Source organism: Ovis canadensis, chromosome 7, assembly GCF_042477335.2.
Source record: "Ovis canadensis isolate MfBH-ARS-UI-01 breed Bighorn chromosome 7, ARS-UI_OviCan_v2, whole genome shotgun sequence".
In the NCBI taxonomy this organism is placed as follows: Eukaryota; Metazoa; Chordata; class Mammalia; order Artiodactyla; family Bovidae; genus Ovis; species Ovis canadensis.
This window is the reverse complement of record NC_091251.1, coordinates 88008006-88025598: the sequence shown is the minus strand read 5'-3', so window position 1 is coordinate 88025598 and position 17593 is coordinate 88008006. Positions and strand designations below refer to the sequence as shown.

Sequence of the window (17593 nt, the reverse complement as noted above, 5' to 3'; positions counted from 1 at the left end):
GCATGCTAAAAAGCGATGACTTCTAAGCTTTTAAAGAAGGATATTACATGTATACTCAAGATGCTGGCAATCAACAAGTAAGAAAAGGATGACTGGGGAAAGCCAGATAAAAGCATGGAGGAAACATGGGAAAATAAGCAGATGTACCTTGGTACCAAAGCCATGCAATTCAATCATTAATTAAGGTCAGCAACACCTCGTCTAGATTAATACTGTATTTCCCAGTTAATTTCACTCCAGTCAAGTACATGGCCGAATCTACCTGAAAATCTAAATCTTCCTCAACCATTTTCACAGTGATATGCCTCTGATGAAAAACCAATTATGATTTCTTGTTATCTATCAACCAAGCCTACACTAAACTCTGGCTGTTCAAGACCACTACAATGTGACCCAATTTATTCAACATTATATCTAGAGATGAGAACTGTGGGTCAAAATGGCTACAAATTCTTTGCAGTTCCTACTTCTATTCCCTGCATGTGGAAAGTCCCTTTGACTTGCAAAGATTAACAGAATGTGGCAGAAGTGATACTGTGTAACTGTTCATGCTTGGCCTCAACAGGATTTGCAGTTTCTACTTTTGCCTGCTTAGAACACTGCAAGGTAAGAAACCAGGGCTATCCTTCTAGAGAAGCCAGATAGAGGGGAACCAGCTGACGGTCCCTTAATCACCAAACATGAGTCAGGTCATCAGACTGCCCAGTCACAATGAAGCTACCAGATGGCTACAACCACATCAGTGACCAGTCCAGCTGAGGCCAACTGAAACAGAATAATCAGAAGCAAATAAATGTTTATTGGTTTATGCTACTATGTTTTTATTTTATATCTATGCATATATATATATAATCCATTTTGTTATATATGATACCCCAGTTTTTAAAAAGAATTCAATAAGAAAACAAATAATTCAATTTATAAATAAGCAACAAATCTGAGTAGATACTTCACCAAAGCACATATATAAATAGGAAATAAGCACATTAAAAAAATGCTCACCGTCATTAATCATTACAGAAATGCAAACTGAAACTATAGGAGATGACACTACAGATCTATTAAAACACCTAAAGTAAAAACACCTGACAACAGCATGTGCTAGCAAAGGAGAGAGCTGTACCTCTCAAGCACTGCTGGTGGAAATAAAAAATAGTTCAAGTACTCTGGAGAACATTTGGGTAGCCTCTTATATAAAGTTAAAATGCACTTACACATGACCCAGCAATTCCACTCCCAGGTATTTACCCAAGAGAAACAAAAACTCACACGCAGAAACTCAGGACAAATGCTTTTAACAGCGTCATTCATAATAGCCCCGCAAATGGAAATATTAACATCTTTCAACTGGTGAATGCATTTAAAGACAACAACAACACTGACACAAACATACTATGGAATACTGCTCAAAAACGAACTATCAGTACACAAAGCAGCACTGATGAATCTCAAATATACCATGCTAAATGAAAAAGAAAAGACTTACAGGCTACCTACTGCATGATTCTAGTTATACGACATTTTGGAACAGAAAAGAAACACAGAATAGAAAACAGATCAGTAGATGCCAGGGACAGAAGGTAGAATATAATTTTAACTACAAAAGGGAACAACAGAATTCTGGAGTGAGACAGAATTCTATAATTTGATTGTGGTGCTGGTTACATGACTGTAAGAATCTGTCAAAATTCATAGACATTTATGCTAAAAGGAGTGAATTTTACCATATAGGAATTATTCATCAACAATTCAGAATTAAATATACATATAGATACACACAGAAATACACACAGCACGATGCTTTTGAACTATGGTATTGGAGAAGACTCTTGAGAGTCCCTTGGACTACAAGGGGATCAAATCAAGTCAATCCTAAAGGAAATAAACCCTGAATATTCACTGGAAGAACTGATGCTGAACATGAAGTTTCAATACTTTGGCTACCTGATATGAAGCGCCAACTCATTGAAAAAGACTCTGATGCTGAGAAAGACTGAAGGCAACAGGAGAAGCAGGTGGCAGAAAATGAGATGGTTGGACAGCATTATTGATTCAATGGACATGAATTTGAGCAAACTCTGGGAGACAGTGGAAGACAGAAGAGCCTGGCATGCTTGCAAAGAGTCAGATATGACTTAGCGACTGGAAAACAACAACATACAGCAACCTCCCCAGGTTGATCTAAAACATTTGTATCCCTCAGAGTAATGATCTTCAAATTATTTTCCTTAATTTGTAGTCCTATCAATAAGATTAGCAAACACAAGCTAGAGGGTTGGGCAATTGCTTTTAAAAAATGACTGTCCTGAATGTTTAAGTAAATCAGACTTCTGACTTACTTTCCAATTTCAAGCCATATACTGTATCTAAAAGAAATAACCTAACTTTACAAGACATCTGAATTAGGTGGTTCCAGCGATAAAGAATCCGCCTGCCAATGTAGGAGACACAGGAGATGCAGATTTGATACCTGGGTCAGGAAGATCCCCTGGAGGAGGAAATGGCAACCTACTCCAGTATTCTTGCAGGCATAATCCCACAGACAAAGGAGCCTGGTGGGCTATGCAGTCCATAGAGTTGCAAACAGTCTGACACGACTGAGCATGCACGCATGCAGGCTTCTGGGTTACTTTCTAATTCCAATCCACATACCATATCTCAAAAAAATAATCTAACTTTATAGACATCTGAATTAATTCTACACAGTCTACCTTCCGAACATATTTTCTCATTAAAAAACGACACAGAAAACTGAGTATGAAATATTACAATAAAGGGAGAAAAAGAAACCAATGCCCACTAGCACCTCTACTGCTCTTCCTTTGGTATCAGGGACTTTAAAATAAAATCTCTTTGGAGAAAACACAAATGGTCCTATCAATAAAGTTGATGGAAAGGCCTGAGGAAGTTTTCTTCCCTAATTAATTACATTTCTTAAAATTATTTGTGTGTGTCTATACAGGCTCATTTGCTCCATCTGTGCTTTCAGATTGTATATATGCTCTATAACATGACATATTAAATGTCTATACTCTTAGAAGTTGTCTCTACATCTGAGAAGCTGAGAACTTAATTCTTCAGAAACATGAAAGACTACAAAGAAAGTGACTTAAGAAACTCAAAGATTATTTTTCAGAAGGAATAACTCATATTAAGGCAAGTTTTCCTTCATGCAATAGAAACAAATATTAGATTGGCCAAAAAGTTCATTCAGGATGTTTCCATGACATCTTAAAGAAAATCCTGAACAAACTTTTTGGCCAACCTAATGCCTGGCAGTTAGAAATAAGCCAACTGAAGTACCAGTACTTAAGTTGAAATTAGGGGGAAAATTGGCAATTTTTTATAAGCCTAAATTAAGAGGCAACTCTTTTTTCAAGGAGCAAAATTCCTATAATGTAGAATAAGATCTTACTACAAGGATTCTCCAAAATTAACTACTCTTGCTGATTTGCTACATGCGATGTTTAGTTGAGATTTCTGAATCATTTACTTCTCACTGGTTTCTACCCAAGAGTGAAAGTGCAAGTCACTCAGTTAGTCCATGGAATTCTCCAGGCCAGAATACTGGAATGGGTAGCTGTTCCATTCTCCAGGGTATCTTCCCAACCCAGGGATGGAACCCAAGTTTCACGCACTGCAGGCAGATTCTTTACCAGCTGAGCCACAAGGGAAGCCCCTCTATTCAGAGAGGCAAAACAATCCACCAGTTCCCTGGCTGTCCACTCAAACTGCCAGGATTCAAAGTGCCATCATTTGTGAAAACTGTAATCTTGGGAAAAGTTAAATCACTTAATATTCTGTTGATTCCTTATCTGTAAAATGGTTATAAAATCAGAACCAGCATTCCATCAAAAAGTTGCGGAATTCAATGAGATAATCCATATAAAGTCCTTGGCATAGTACTTGGCACAAAATAAACTCTCAACAAATGACAGCTATTGTTACCATCTTCTAATTATCAATCTTTGGTTCCCATAACAAACGAGTTAGACTCTACTGAAAGACCATCCTTTCCATGATCCTCCCTGGCTCTTCTCAACAAGGAAATAAAATGATACACAAATTTCAAAAAGTTATCTGTCTGCTTTCTAATTCCTGATTACTTTGTACTTTGCTGATTGGTACTACTCCTACAAATAACAGGGATGATGTTTCATTCATTGTTGTAAAACTCATTTAACAGATATCCCAGCTTTCCAAAGAACATAAAGAGATCAAAAATAATATCAGGGTGAAGAAAAGTTATGGAACTAAACAAAAGGAAAGAACTGAGTTCTAAGTAAAGAGTGAAGGGCAGTGAGGCACCAAGGGTAGATGATGCTGCCACCTACATTTCCTCACAGAATGTAGAAATGTGAGACAGCTCCTCAGCCTCCACAGCATCACTCTCTCAGTTCTCTTTCTCCAATTACTCTGAAGGCTCCATGCACAACAGAACACTTCCACTTTCAACTCCTCAGTTTATTTGTTTCTCAAAAAAGAAATGACTTAGTATTCTTTTTCTCTACACTACTTCCCTTAGAGCCAATTACCACCTGTAGATGAGTCTCAATTTTTCATCTTCTCAAATCTTCGACTGCTGTCTTGAGAGACAGCAAGCATTAACTATACAATCACTTTCACATTTAAGTATGAGGAATGAGAAGATACTAAAGAACTTCTAAATTCAATAACTTTGAAAACAAATATAGAGATTATCTATTTAACACCTCGTTCACTTGACTCCCAAAATACAGAACTTTGTTTTTCCCCAAAGTTGATGACTAACAGATATTTGTCACATTTTTTAATAGACTAGAAGTAGCAACTATAATAAATCTCTAGATTCCAGATACAGTTGTTTTAAGAATGAATTTTTTTCATTTCATAAGTTACAGTTAGACTAACTTAGTCTCTCAATTATTACAGTGTGTTTATTATAGTCCATGATGAACATTTTAAAATGGACTAATTCAAATCATACAAAGCTTAATTAAAATTATCAAAATGTTGAAGATAATTTGAAATAAAATATAAGTACATAAATTGAATAGCACAGTTTTTCTATACTAAAATTCATATGTAAATACAAGATGTGCTAGAGTAATTCTCTATGGTAACCACATAGAGAAGTAGTACAAAAAGTACCTTACTAAGATATTTAAATTTTTGCAAAAATAGCAGTTTACAGAAATCATTAAGTGTTTTTTTAATAGCTGGCTGAAGCCCTACACCTAAAAACCAAGTACAATATTTCACCATTCTTCCCAGTTTCTTGGAACCTACCGGAGAGATTCAGCCATTCGCCTCAAGTCTTCATTTTGCTGTTTTAAGCGTTCAAGCTTTGCCAAAATCTTGGACAGTTCTCGGCTAGAGTGATCAGGGTGGTCATTATCTCGTACCAAGTGACCACCTATATAAAATAGCAAGGTCCCCCAGGCAAAAAGAATGAGCATGATCCAACGCCAGGAACCAGTCCATGGCCGCATTTTCAGAGTTTCAACTCACTCTCCTGGGGTCCTGGAGCTCAAAGAATTAAAAACATCATCACTCTGTTTCTAACCAGTGCAAAGGTTGTAGCCTTCCGTTGTTTCAACACATGATGCTTCAGACAAATTAGTCTCTCCTGTAGTCCTATGGTGACTCTTTTCAAGAGATCCTCCTGGTGGTATGAGTAGGTAGTTTTATTTTCCTGTGCTTCATGGACTCTACATGCTGTGGAAAGAGAAGGAAATTATTTAAATTATTTAGGATGTATAAAATACCATAAGCTGAAATTCATGGAGTTAAAAGAAACATATTGGTTTTAAGTAGCCAATAGGTTGGCAAATAATGTAACAAGGAAAAAGGAAAAGCTTTTACATCTCCATATTAAATCAAGGCTCTACAACATAAATTAATTAGCTCTAAGATTGAAAGTCCTCCAAACGCCATTATTACTTTTCCTTCTAACATCACTGTGCAATATAGCACAGATACTGAGATTTAAAGACTGTATCTTTGAAAATTCACTCAAAACCAAACCAAATGTACTTAACTACATATTCTGGGCTGATTTTTCCATTATCTCAAACTGAAACATGGTCTCTGTATGACTAAATTCATTTCCACAAAATTTAAACTCCACCCCCTTCTCACTGCTCAGCTGTCATACCATTTCACTCTGCAGGTGACAGGCAATTAGCCAAGTAAAGGTTATCACAGCTATTATACAGCCGGCAACCACTCCAAACATAAGCAAAGATTCATAAGCAAAGATGCATATGGATTATGGCAGATTATTCCTTCCTCAAATTTTTTTTAAATATCAACAATTGCAACAGAAGTCTAATACCAGGTAAATTCTAGTTACTGTGCATCTTACACTACAAAATGGACATGCTGTCTCAAGCTAGGTTATTGGTTTCATTTGTCACTTCCATATCATGAAGCTTTGAATTTTTTGGAAACCAAACAATTTTCTCCCCAAGAAAAATACCTGTAGGCAAAGATATAACTTTAATACCATTTGACAAGTTCAGAGCTATGTAAGAAAAGTCTTATTTCCAGGCACTGAGGTCCTTGTAAAAGAGAGAAAAGAAATAGTTTCTACATATAAAACAATGTGATGGGTGCTTAACCATTAATTAAGTAGTTATGAAAGACTACACAGAAAAGTTGAAGAAACGGTTTCAACAATTAAAGAACATGACTACTATTTTTGTCCTTTTGAACCCCAAATCTCAATTTAAAAAATCCACCCTACTGGCCTAAGGGATGTATTTAATTCAGTAAGTTGACAAAAGAAGTATTAATGTTTGTGTATTATTATACTGTCTGACAATACATGCACCACTGTAAAATGTTGTCTTACCATATGTTGAACCTATAATACATTCTACTCAATACTAAGCTAAACCAATAGACATTCAGTTCAGTTGCTCAGTTGTGTCTGACTCTTTGCGACCCCATGAACTGGAGCACGCCAGGCCTCCCTCTCCATCACCATTTCCCGGAGTTCACTCAGATTCACATCCATCGAGTCAGTGATGCCATCCAGCCATCTCATCCTCTGTCGTCCCCTTCTCCTCCTGCCCTCAATCCCTCCCAGCATCAGTCTTTTCCAATGAGTCAACTCTTCACATGAGGTGGCCAAAGTACTGGAGTTTCAGCTTTAGCAGCATTCCTTCCAAAGAAATCCCAGGGCTGATCTCCTTCAGAATGGACTGGTTGGATCTCCTTGCAGTCCAAGACACTCTCAAGAGTCTTCTCCAACACCACAGTTCAAAAGCATCAATTCTTCGGCACTCAGCTTTCTTCACAGTCCAACTCTCACATCCATACATGACCATTGGAAAAACCATAGCCTTGACTAGATGGACCTTTGTTGGCAAAGTAATGTCTCTGCTTTTGAATATGTTATCTATGTTGGTCATAACTTTTCTTCCAAGGAGTAAGCGTTTTTTAATTTCATGGCTGCAGTCACCATCTGCAGTGATTTTGGAGCCCAGAAAAATAAAGTCTGACACTCTTTCCACTGTTTCCCCATCTATTTCCCATGAAGTGATGGGACCAGATACCATGATCTTCATTTTCTGAATGTTGAGCTTTAAGCCAACTTTTTCACTCTCCTCTTTCACTTTCATCAAGAGGCTTTTTAGCTCCTCTTCACTTTCTGCCATAAGGGTGGTGTCATCTGCATATCTGAGGTTATTGATATTTCTCCCGGCAATCTTCATTCCAGCTTGTGCTTCTTCCAGCCCAGCATTTCTCATGATGTACTCTGCATAGAAGTTAAATAAGCAGGATGACAATATACAGCCTTGACGTACTCCTTTTCCTATTTGGAACCAGTCTGTTGTTCCATGTTCAGTTCTAACTGTTCCTTCCTGACCTGACTATAGGTTTCTCAAGAGGCAGGTCAGGTGGTCTGGTCTTCCCATCTCTTTCAGAATTTTCCACAGTTTATTGTGATCCACAGAGTCAAAGGCTTTGGCATAGCCAATAAAGCAGAAATAGATGTTTTTCTGGAACTCTCTTGCTTTATTTCCATGATCTAGCGGATGTTGGAAATTTGATCTCTGGTTCCTCTGCCTTTTCTAAAACCAGCTTGAACATCTGGAAGTTCACGGTTCACATATTGCTGAAGTCTGGCTTGGAGAATTTTGAGCATTACTTTACTAGTGTGTGAGATGAGTGTAACTGTGCGGTAGTTTGAGCATTCTTTGGCATTGCCTTTCTTTGGGATTGGAATGAAAACTGACCTTTACCAATAAGACATTAAAAGTGTTAAATCTTCCCCTTCATAGAAAAAACTAACCTAGAAAGACAAATGTGGTAAACAAAAGTATAGAGTTTTCTAAACAAGAATCACCTCAATAACAAATAATAAAAGATGTGCTGTAACATTTTACTTAAAATTATAACAATTATCATAAATATTCAAAGCCAGCAAAAGGATAAAATAATTCGAACAGTAACAAGTTTACAGAAACATAATTTTGTCATACCAAGTGCTTTGGGATTTTATAAACCACCAAAAATACTTAAGATATTAAATTAGTACGTGGAAGAGGAGAAATTGTGCTTAGTTGCTCAGTCATGTCCGACTCTTTGTGATCCCATGGACTGGAGCCCGCCAGGCTCCTCTGTCCATGGAATTTTCCAGGCAAGAATACTGGAGTGGTTTGCCATTTCCTCCTCCAGGGTATATTTCTGACCCAAGAATCGAATCTGCGTCTGCAGCAACTCCTGCATCGGCAGGCAGATTCTTTACTGCTGAGCCACCTCGGAAACCCATCAAATTACTGCACTTTAGAGTAATATTGATATTGCATATCAAAAGCAAGAAATTATTGTAGGAGTAAAACATGGTCATTTCTTAATTAATAGCATGATTTTAATTCTGTCTTTAGAGAGAATATTTCCCCAAAGTTTGTTGTCTTAATCAATATTTTAAAAAGTGATCAACAAAAATAAGCTGAAAACCAAGTAGCTTTCTATGTAATTTTCCTTAGTATGGTTTAAAAGAGTACATATATAATTTTTTTCTTATCTATAATGAATGTGTGCTTACTTACCTATCATGTTTGTTTATTTTTGAACTGTACCAACCAAAATGTTAACTTAATGATTTTTATCCATGTTCACTGACATATCCAAAGTACTTAGAACAGTATTTAAAACTTAATTACAAATATTTTTTTAAATAAATGAATGAGTGAGTGAAGATGTCATAACGGCATGTGCCTCTATGATACATGATACAAAATCTGGGCACATCAACCTCAACTGCATTTTATGCTCCAGAAAGCAAATACGAATGTAGAATGCAGAGGACAGTGCCATTATAAGGAAAATAAAATCATTCAACAACTTTAGGGTTTATTATTATTAACATATATTTTACAAGACACCCCCTTAAGTATTAAAATAAACTGGTCTAAAAAGCCAATAAAATCAGCAATCTTATGGTTACCTTTCACCATTAAAAATAATTCTCTATGTCTTAATTTTTTCCTCATCTAGAATTCTCTTTGCAAAGACAATGAGATAGCTATAGGAAGTGTGTACAGCCTTTGAAATGAGACACTCAGTTAATTTGTGGATGAATTTATTAATGAAAATATTTCAAATTATTAGCAAAAATATTTCAACATTAACAATATGAGCTAATTTCTGACTAAAATTTATAAACAGTATTTGCTGAGATTTCTTCTGAGTGGGTTGTTTTCTTGTCAAGTATTTATGAATTCATTTCTGTTTGAGATTCACATACAACCCTTCATCTGCAAATAGTAAATGGATCAAAATGTGCCAGGTTTCCTTCTGAAACTTTATTTCTTTATAAAACAAAACATTATTTTATAGACCCAGTTATAATATTTTATGCAATTTATATACCATGGGTTATTAAGGCAATTTCTAAAATGGCTATTAACGATCCTAGTGTCCTATATCCGTATCTTTGTGTAATCCCCTCCTTCTGAGTGTAGGCAGGACCTAAGGACTTACTTCTTAAATGGAATACAGTGAAAATGACAGAATTTCACTTCTGAGATAAGGTTACAAGAGATATAAGCTACCACACTGTGGGCTGCCCTGTCAAGAGGCCCATGTGGAAAGGAACCGATCCCTGCCAACAACCATGTCAGTGAACTTGGAAATGGATCCTCCACCAGTCAAGCCTTGATACCACTGCAGCTTGACTGACATTTTAATTTCAGGTTTTTGAAAGATCCTGAGCCAGAAGATCCAGCTAAAGCCATGGCCGGATTCCTGGCCAAGAGATTAAGTTTTCTAAACCACTTAGTCTTAGGGTAATCTGTCATGCAGCAATAGATAATACATAAGTCTACTCTCCCTACCAGACTGAGTACCTGGCCTTCAAATCACATGTTACTTTTTCTGTCCCCAGCAAGATGTACAAAGTCTGAGACACAGAGTAGGCATTCAAGATGCAGAACAGAACTGAATCTTAATCAGTTTCCTTAATATCCTGCTAATACCTCTTTACAAATCTATAAAAATTAAATTCAATTTACAACAAATAAGATATTTTTAAAAAGTATAATTATTAATTTATAATATATCAAAAGTCTAAAAGCATTTCTATCAATGTTTACTAACCAGACTTCTTAAAAGACGCTTGCTCCTTGGAAGAAAAGTTATGACCAACCTAGATAGCATATTAAAAAGCAGAGACATTACTATGCCAACAAAGGTCTGTCTAGTCAAGGCTATGGTTTTTCCAGTGATCAAGTATCGATGAGAGAGTTGGACTACAAAGAAAGCAGAGCACCGAAGAATTGATGCTTTTGAACTGTGGTGTTGGAGAAGACTCTTGAGAGTCCCCTGGACTGCAAGGAGATCTAATGAGTCCATCCTAAAGGAAATCAGTCCTGAATTTTCATTGAAAGAACTGATGCTAAAGCTGAAACTCCAATACTTGGGCCACCTGATGTGAAGAACTGACTCATTGGAAAAGACCCTGATGTTGGGAAAGATTGAAGGTGAGAGGAGAAGGGGATGACAGAGGATAAGATGGTTGGATGGCAACACCAACTCAATGGACATGAGTTTGAATAAGCTCTGGGAGTTGGTGATGGACAAGGAGGCCTGGTGTGCTGTGGTCTGCGGTCCATGGGGTCTCAAAGAGTTGGACACGATTGAGCAACTGAACTGAACTGAAACAAACTTCCACTTCTCACCATGAAAAAATAACTGATGCTAGACTTGTCCTCACATATAAACAACTAGAAAACTAAAAGAAAAAGAAAAAAATTTAGGAAAACAGTTTTCAGACATTGGGCAAAGGTCAGACAAGACTGTAATACCTGAGAGAAGGTCAACAACCAAATGTAAGTCCTATGTTCACTGCAGGGTTCTAACTAAACGTTATTGAACACTAGAACAAAAATGGATAATTCAAGCAAAGCACAGCTATCTTTCTGAGGTGAAAAGATAAGAGACAAAAAAAGTTTATAGAGTATAGCCAATTAACAATGTTTTAATAGTTCCAGGTGCACAACAGAGTGACTCAGCCATACATAAAATAGAAAGTTAAAAAAAAAAAACACAGTATGATACCAGCACAGACACCAATGGGATAGAATAGAGAGTCCAAAAATAAACCCAGAAATACATGGTCAACTCATGTTTTTAAAACTTAACTTTAGTTTAAAAATATATTGTATTAAAACATTATCTTATTTTAAAATAAATAAAATTAAAATAAAAAAAGTTAAGGTAATGTAAGGTGGCTGGAATCTGTGAGCCAGTGTACCAAAGTGAAAACAGCTACCCAGAGAAAAGGCTCCAGAAATGTGCAGAGGTGATCCTCAGAGTCTCCGGCTAGATACTAAGTTCTGCACGCATAGTAAGACCACATGAGACTTGCAAAGAATACCAGGGAAAGAAAAATTAAATGTAGCTGAAAGCTGTACATCTTTCAGAGATTTTATAAAGGGAAGACATATGAGTTCCAATCAAACAGAATGAAAATATCACAGAAAACCTGGGATATTCAGTAGAAAGCCAAGAAATAAAACATCTTATAAGTTAGGATTAAGCAAGTCTTAGAGCAAAGATTAGAAAATGTTTTCTGTAAAGAACAAGACAGTAAATATCTCAGACTATGTGGGACACATACAGTCTCTACCACATATTCTTAGCTTTTATTCTTGTTTCTTTACAACTGTTTAAAAATGTAAAGTCCATTCTTAGCTCAAGGGCTGTAGCCCAGATCTGTTCATGAGACAAGTCTAATGACTCCAGCCACAGAATAAAGGCTATGCTAACAAGATTTACAATAAAACTTAAAAACAAGTTGTAAAAGCAAGCTCAAAGTGATCCAAAAGGAAATAAATGCCTATCAAAATAAAACTCAATGTTCTTTAAAGAAATGCAATAAAATACAGACCCTTAACTATATAAAGTTCACACTGTCCAGCAACTAACCAAAAATTACAAAGAACATGGAGAGAGATCACCTGTGGTATTCAAAAAGCTGTTAAAGGCTACCGGCGGTGACTAGAAAAAAGAGCAAACACTCCAGCATTTCAAGCCCCAAACCAAAAATAAGGCAGCACTTGGGAATTTTAGGTTTCTGCAACAACAAGAAAGACAAAAAAATTTCTACCCTCGAGGATAATATTCTAGTCGATTCAAATTGCAAGGGCAGTACTGTCACTAAAACAAGCCCCCCCAAAAGCCTCTTCTTATAGCAATTAATATTCTGATTAATTCAGTAAAAACTAAATATAAACAATATCACCCAATTAATTCCTTAAAAATAGTGTAACCATTCCATTAGAAGGAACAACAACAAACTGTAGTACTATTACAACACTATCAAATTAACTTTTCTTATACTCAGCATATCTGGAGAAGGAAATAGCAACCCACTCCAGTATTCTTGTCTGGAGAATCCCATCGACAGAGGAGTCTGGCGGGCTATAGTCCACAGGGTTGCAAAGAGTCGGACACAACCGAAGCAACTTAGCACACACGCATATTCAAAATATAAAAAAAATGACCACAATATCTACTTCTTCTAGCATCTGATTATGTGAAAGTTTCCAAGAGTTACATTCAAGTGGGTTTACTAAGGTTAAGGTCAAAAGATGAATCTGTGACAACGTGCTACAGAACCAAATCTCTAGGAGCCTGGCGTGTTCTGCCATGAACCATGTTTGTTACAGGATTTTCTTCTAAACTTAAAAATAATGCAGTACTTATTTAACTTAAATTCAGTATTTATTTAATATAAAATATGTACATCCTATGGAAAGGGAAATATGGCATAATATGTCAAATATTTGCATAAACGGGTCCTTTGATGAGAAATTCCACTAGCAGAAATTTATACCAAGAGGAATTTTAACATGTGAACAAAACACAGCAGAAGGATATTCATTAAAACATTGTTTGCAACAATTTAAAACTACAAATAACATAATTGCTTATCAATAGAAACATGGTTGAAGAAATTATGAATTACTTTTCAAGAAATGTATATTTTTTCTATGAAGCAACAAGCAGGAAAATGTGGCCCATAACCAAGAAGAAAATCAGTCAATTTAAAACAGACCCAGAAGACAAAGTGATGGTAACAGCAGATAAGGACCCTAAAACAATTACTAAAAATATATGCTAGGATTTAAATTTTAGAAAATGAATACATTGATAAAAGAAATAAGAACTAACAAAAAGGCAACATCAATCATTTTTTTTAATCTAGAAAATTTAAAAATTCTCTGGTAATGATTAAGAGCGTATTAGACACTGCAGAGGAAAAGTTAAGTGAATTTGAAGACAGATAGAAAATATCTTCATCACAAGAAAAATACTGTAACTATATATGGTGACAGATGTCAACCAGATTTCATACAGTAATCATTTCACAATATACATGTATCAAATCATTATGTTGTATACCTAAAACTAATACAATGTAACATGTCAGTTTTTAAAAAAAATTACTCAGAGAAAATTATACAGAAAGAAAAAAATTGGAAAGTTGGACTTAAAAAAAAGTAACTTTTTCAAGCAGCCACTGTTAACAGCACTTATCTTCAGATACTACAGTGTTTAACAGCTTTCAGCACAGTCATGTCACCTTAAAGTAACTATCATTGTGAACTAAAATCTGGTCAGGTGCTAAAACTTTAAAGTCACTCATCATCATTAGCAAGAAAACAATTTACATTAATCGCTTGAGGGCCAGTTAGAAGTGTACAGGCATTCCCCCCATTTTGGCATTCAGTTCAAAAAAGGACTTCTCAAAACAAAACCTATCATCAAACTTGAAGTAACATATTGAAAACTAGCTTAGTCATGGGCACATGCAGAATTTCCAATGTACTTTTAAATACAAATAAAACCATAATTTGGAGAAGAAGATTAGTCACACGGGGAAAATACACAGGTGCTACAAAGAGAATTTCAGGGGGCTTATCAGAAAAAAATACAAGCTAGTGGGCAACAGAACACTATCTTTAAAAAGTGCTGAAATAAAAAGAAATGGCAAATACCCTTTGCTATCCACTGACAATACCTTCAAAATTCTGAAAGAGATGGGAATACCAGACCACTTGACCTGCCTCTTGAGAAACCTATATGCCAGTCAGAAAGCAACAGTTAGAACTGGACATGGAACAATAGGATGGTTCCAAATAGGAAAAGGAGTATGTCAAGGCTATATATTGTCACCCTGCTTATTTAACTGATATGTAGAGTACATCATGAGAAACGCTGGGCTGAAAGAAGCACAGCTGTGATCAACACTGCCGGGAGAAATATCAATAATCTCAGATATGCAGATGACACCACTCTTATGGCAGAAAGTGAAGAGGAACTAAAAAGCTTTCACTTCTTGATGAAAGTGAAAGTGGAAAGCTTTCACTTCTTCACTTCTTTCTTGATGAAAGTGAAAGTAGAAAGTGAAAAAGTTGGCTTAAAACTCAACATTCAGAAAACAAACATCATGGCATCTGGTCCCATCACTTCATGGGAAATAGATGGGGAAACAGTGGAAACAGTGGCAGACTTTATTTTGGGGGGCTTCAAAATCACTGCAGATGGTGACTGCAGCCATGAAATTAAAAGACACTTACTCCTTGGAAGAAATGTTATGACCAACCTAGATAAAATATTCAAAAGCAGAGATATTACTTTGCCAACAAAGGTCCATCTAGTCAAGGCTATGGTTTTTCCTGTGGTCATGTATGGATGTGAGATTTGGACTGTGAAGAAAGCTGAGTGCCGAAGAATTGATGCTTTTGAACTGTGGTGTTGGAAAAGTCTCTTGAGAGTCCTTTGGACTGCAAGGAAATCCAACCAGTCCATTCTGAAGGAGATCAGCCCTGGGATTTCTTTAGAGGGAATGACGCTAAAGCTGAAACTCCAGTTCTCTGGCCACCTCAGGTGAAGAGTTGACTCACTGGAAAAGACTCTGATGCTGGGAGGGATTGGGGGCAGGAGGAGAAGGGGACGACAGAGGATGAGATGGCTGGATGGCATCACTGACTCGATGGACATGAGTCTGAGTGAACTCTGGGAGTTGGTGATGGACAGGGAGGCCTGGTATGCTGCGATTCATGGGGTCGCAAAGAGTAGGACATGACTGACCAACTGAACTGAACTCACAATACCTTCAAACAGAAGAGCAAGTTTTTGTAATCTTTCATTTAACTTTGGTAAATATCTAGGATTGAGAATGCTGGGTCATATGAAAAATATGTATTTATAAGAAAATGCCAAACTGTATTCCAAAGCAACTTCTTCATCCTTAATTTACATCCTAAATTGTTACTAGCAAAAAATTAGTGTTCCTGTACTCTGCAATTTCTCCAGCATTTGGTATTTTCCATTTTTAAAGAAATTCTGATAGATGTGTAGTGGTGCCTCAATGCAGATTTCATTTGCATTCAATTTCTCTAAGCATGTAATCATCTATTCCTCTGCCTATTTTCCATCCATATAGCTTCTTTGGTGACATGTCCATTGAGATGTTTAGTCCATTTATATATTAGATTGTTTACATTTGAGATTTAAGAGTTCTTTATATATTCTTGATACATGTCTATAATCAGATATGTAACTTTTCAATTGTTTTCCACCAGTCTGTAACTTGTCTTTGCATTTTAACAGTGTCCTGAATGCAGCAAAATTTAATCTTTTGTTTGAATATAATTTTTGATAGACTGTGGTTTAGCTATTATATCTAAAACTTCAATGCCAAATCCAAGGTCAATATATTTTCTCCAATGTTTGCTTTAAGAAGTTTAAGGTTTCAAAGTTAAAAATATACACTTACACAAGATTCCCACTCCTATCTAGGTATCACCTCAAGGAAAATGAAAGCTCATATTCTCACAAAAACTGCTACATAAATGTTTATAGCCGCTTCATATATAAATAGACAAAAATTGGAGAGAAAATCGCCATGGCCTTCAATAAGTGAATGAGAACATTCATTTATCAAAACAAATGATAATCTATCAAAAACAAAGGGCTACTACTCAGCAATAAAAAGGAACAAAATATTGGCCCACTCAACAAAACGGGTGAATCTTAAAAAGACATTTTCCTAGGTGAAGGAAGATAGAACCAAAAGACACATATTGTGTGATTCATTTATCTGATATTATGGAAAAAAGAAAACTACAGAATGAAACATAGATCAGCTGTTGCCAAGGACTGAAGGTGTAAGTAAGGGCTCATCACCAAGGTGTTTCAGGAAAATTTTTACAGCGATGAAACAACTCTAATTGGTACAGAAGAATGGCACATTATCTCTGTGGTATTCAACCCCCAAACCCAAATTTCAGTCTAAAAATGGGAAAACTACCAAAAAACCCCAAAACGAGAGACATCCAACCAAATATTAATACCTGACCCTAATATACTCTTCAAAATTATCAAGGTCATGAAAAAATAATGAAGCAACTAACTGTCACAGATAAGAGAGGCCTAAGGAGACACAGTATCGAGGATTAGATCTTGGAAAAGGGACACCATGGAGAAACTGGTAAAATTCAAATACAGTGTGTAGTCTAGCAAATAATATTGCACCTTGTTAATTCAACATTTTTCACAAATGCACTATGACTATGTAAGATGTTAACATTAGGCTAGCCTTGACAAAAAGTGTATGAAAACTCTTTCTTTGAAAATTTTTTGTAATTCTAAAATAAAAAGATTTTAAAAGATAAAAGCAAAATAAATACATTTTCTGGAAACAAAAGCTGAAAGAACTTGTTACCAACAGATACACACTACAAGATATACTTAAAAGGGTGCTTTTCAGACTGAAAGAAAATGATTGTGGATGGAAATTTGAATGCAAACAATGAATAAATGTATGAATACGTATAAATGAAATTTTTCCTCATTCTTAATCTCTTTTATTTTTTTTTTATTTTTTATTTTTTTGCAATGAATATTTTATTTTATTTATTTATTTATTTATTTTAATTTTAGTTTTTTATTTTTTAAATTTTAAAATCTTTAATTCTTACATGCATTCCCAAACATGAACCCCCCTCCCACCTCCCTCCCCATAACAACTTTCTGGGTCATCCCCATGCACCAGCCCCAAGCATGCTGCATCTTAATCTCTTTTAAAATA

The 17593-nt window shown here is 35.8% G+C and overlaps 1 protein-coding gene across 8 annotated transcripts in view; it reads right to left on the bottom strand.

Moving 5' to 3' along the window:
- FUT8 (fucosyltransferase 8) overlaps positions 1 to 17593 on the bottom strand; it is a 315512-nt gene that overhangs the window by 160763 nt on the left and 137156 nt on the right. For all 8 annotated transcript variants that reach the window (XM_069596833.1, XM_069596835.1, XM_069596832.1 and 5 more), the window contains one exon: positions 5269 to 5697. In XM_069596833.1, the coding sequence (XP_069452934.1) occupies positions 5269 to 5471 (203 nt within the window). In that variant the 5' untranslated portion in view covers positions 5472 to 5697. The remainder of the gene's footprint in view (positions 1 to 5268; positions 5698 to 17593) is intronic.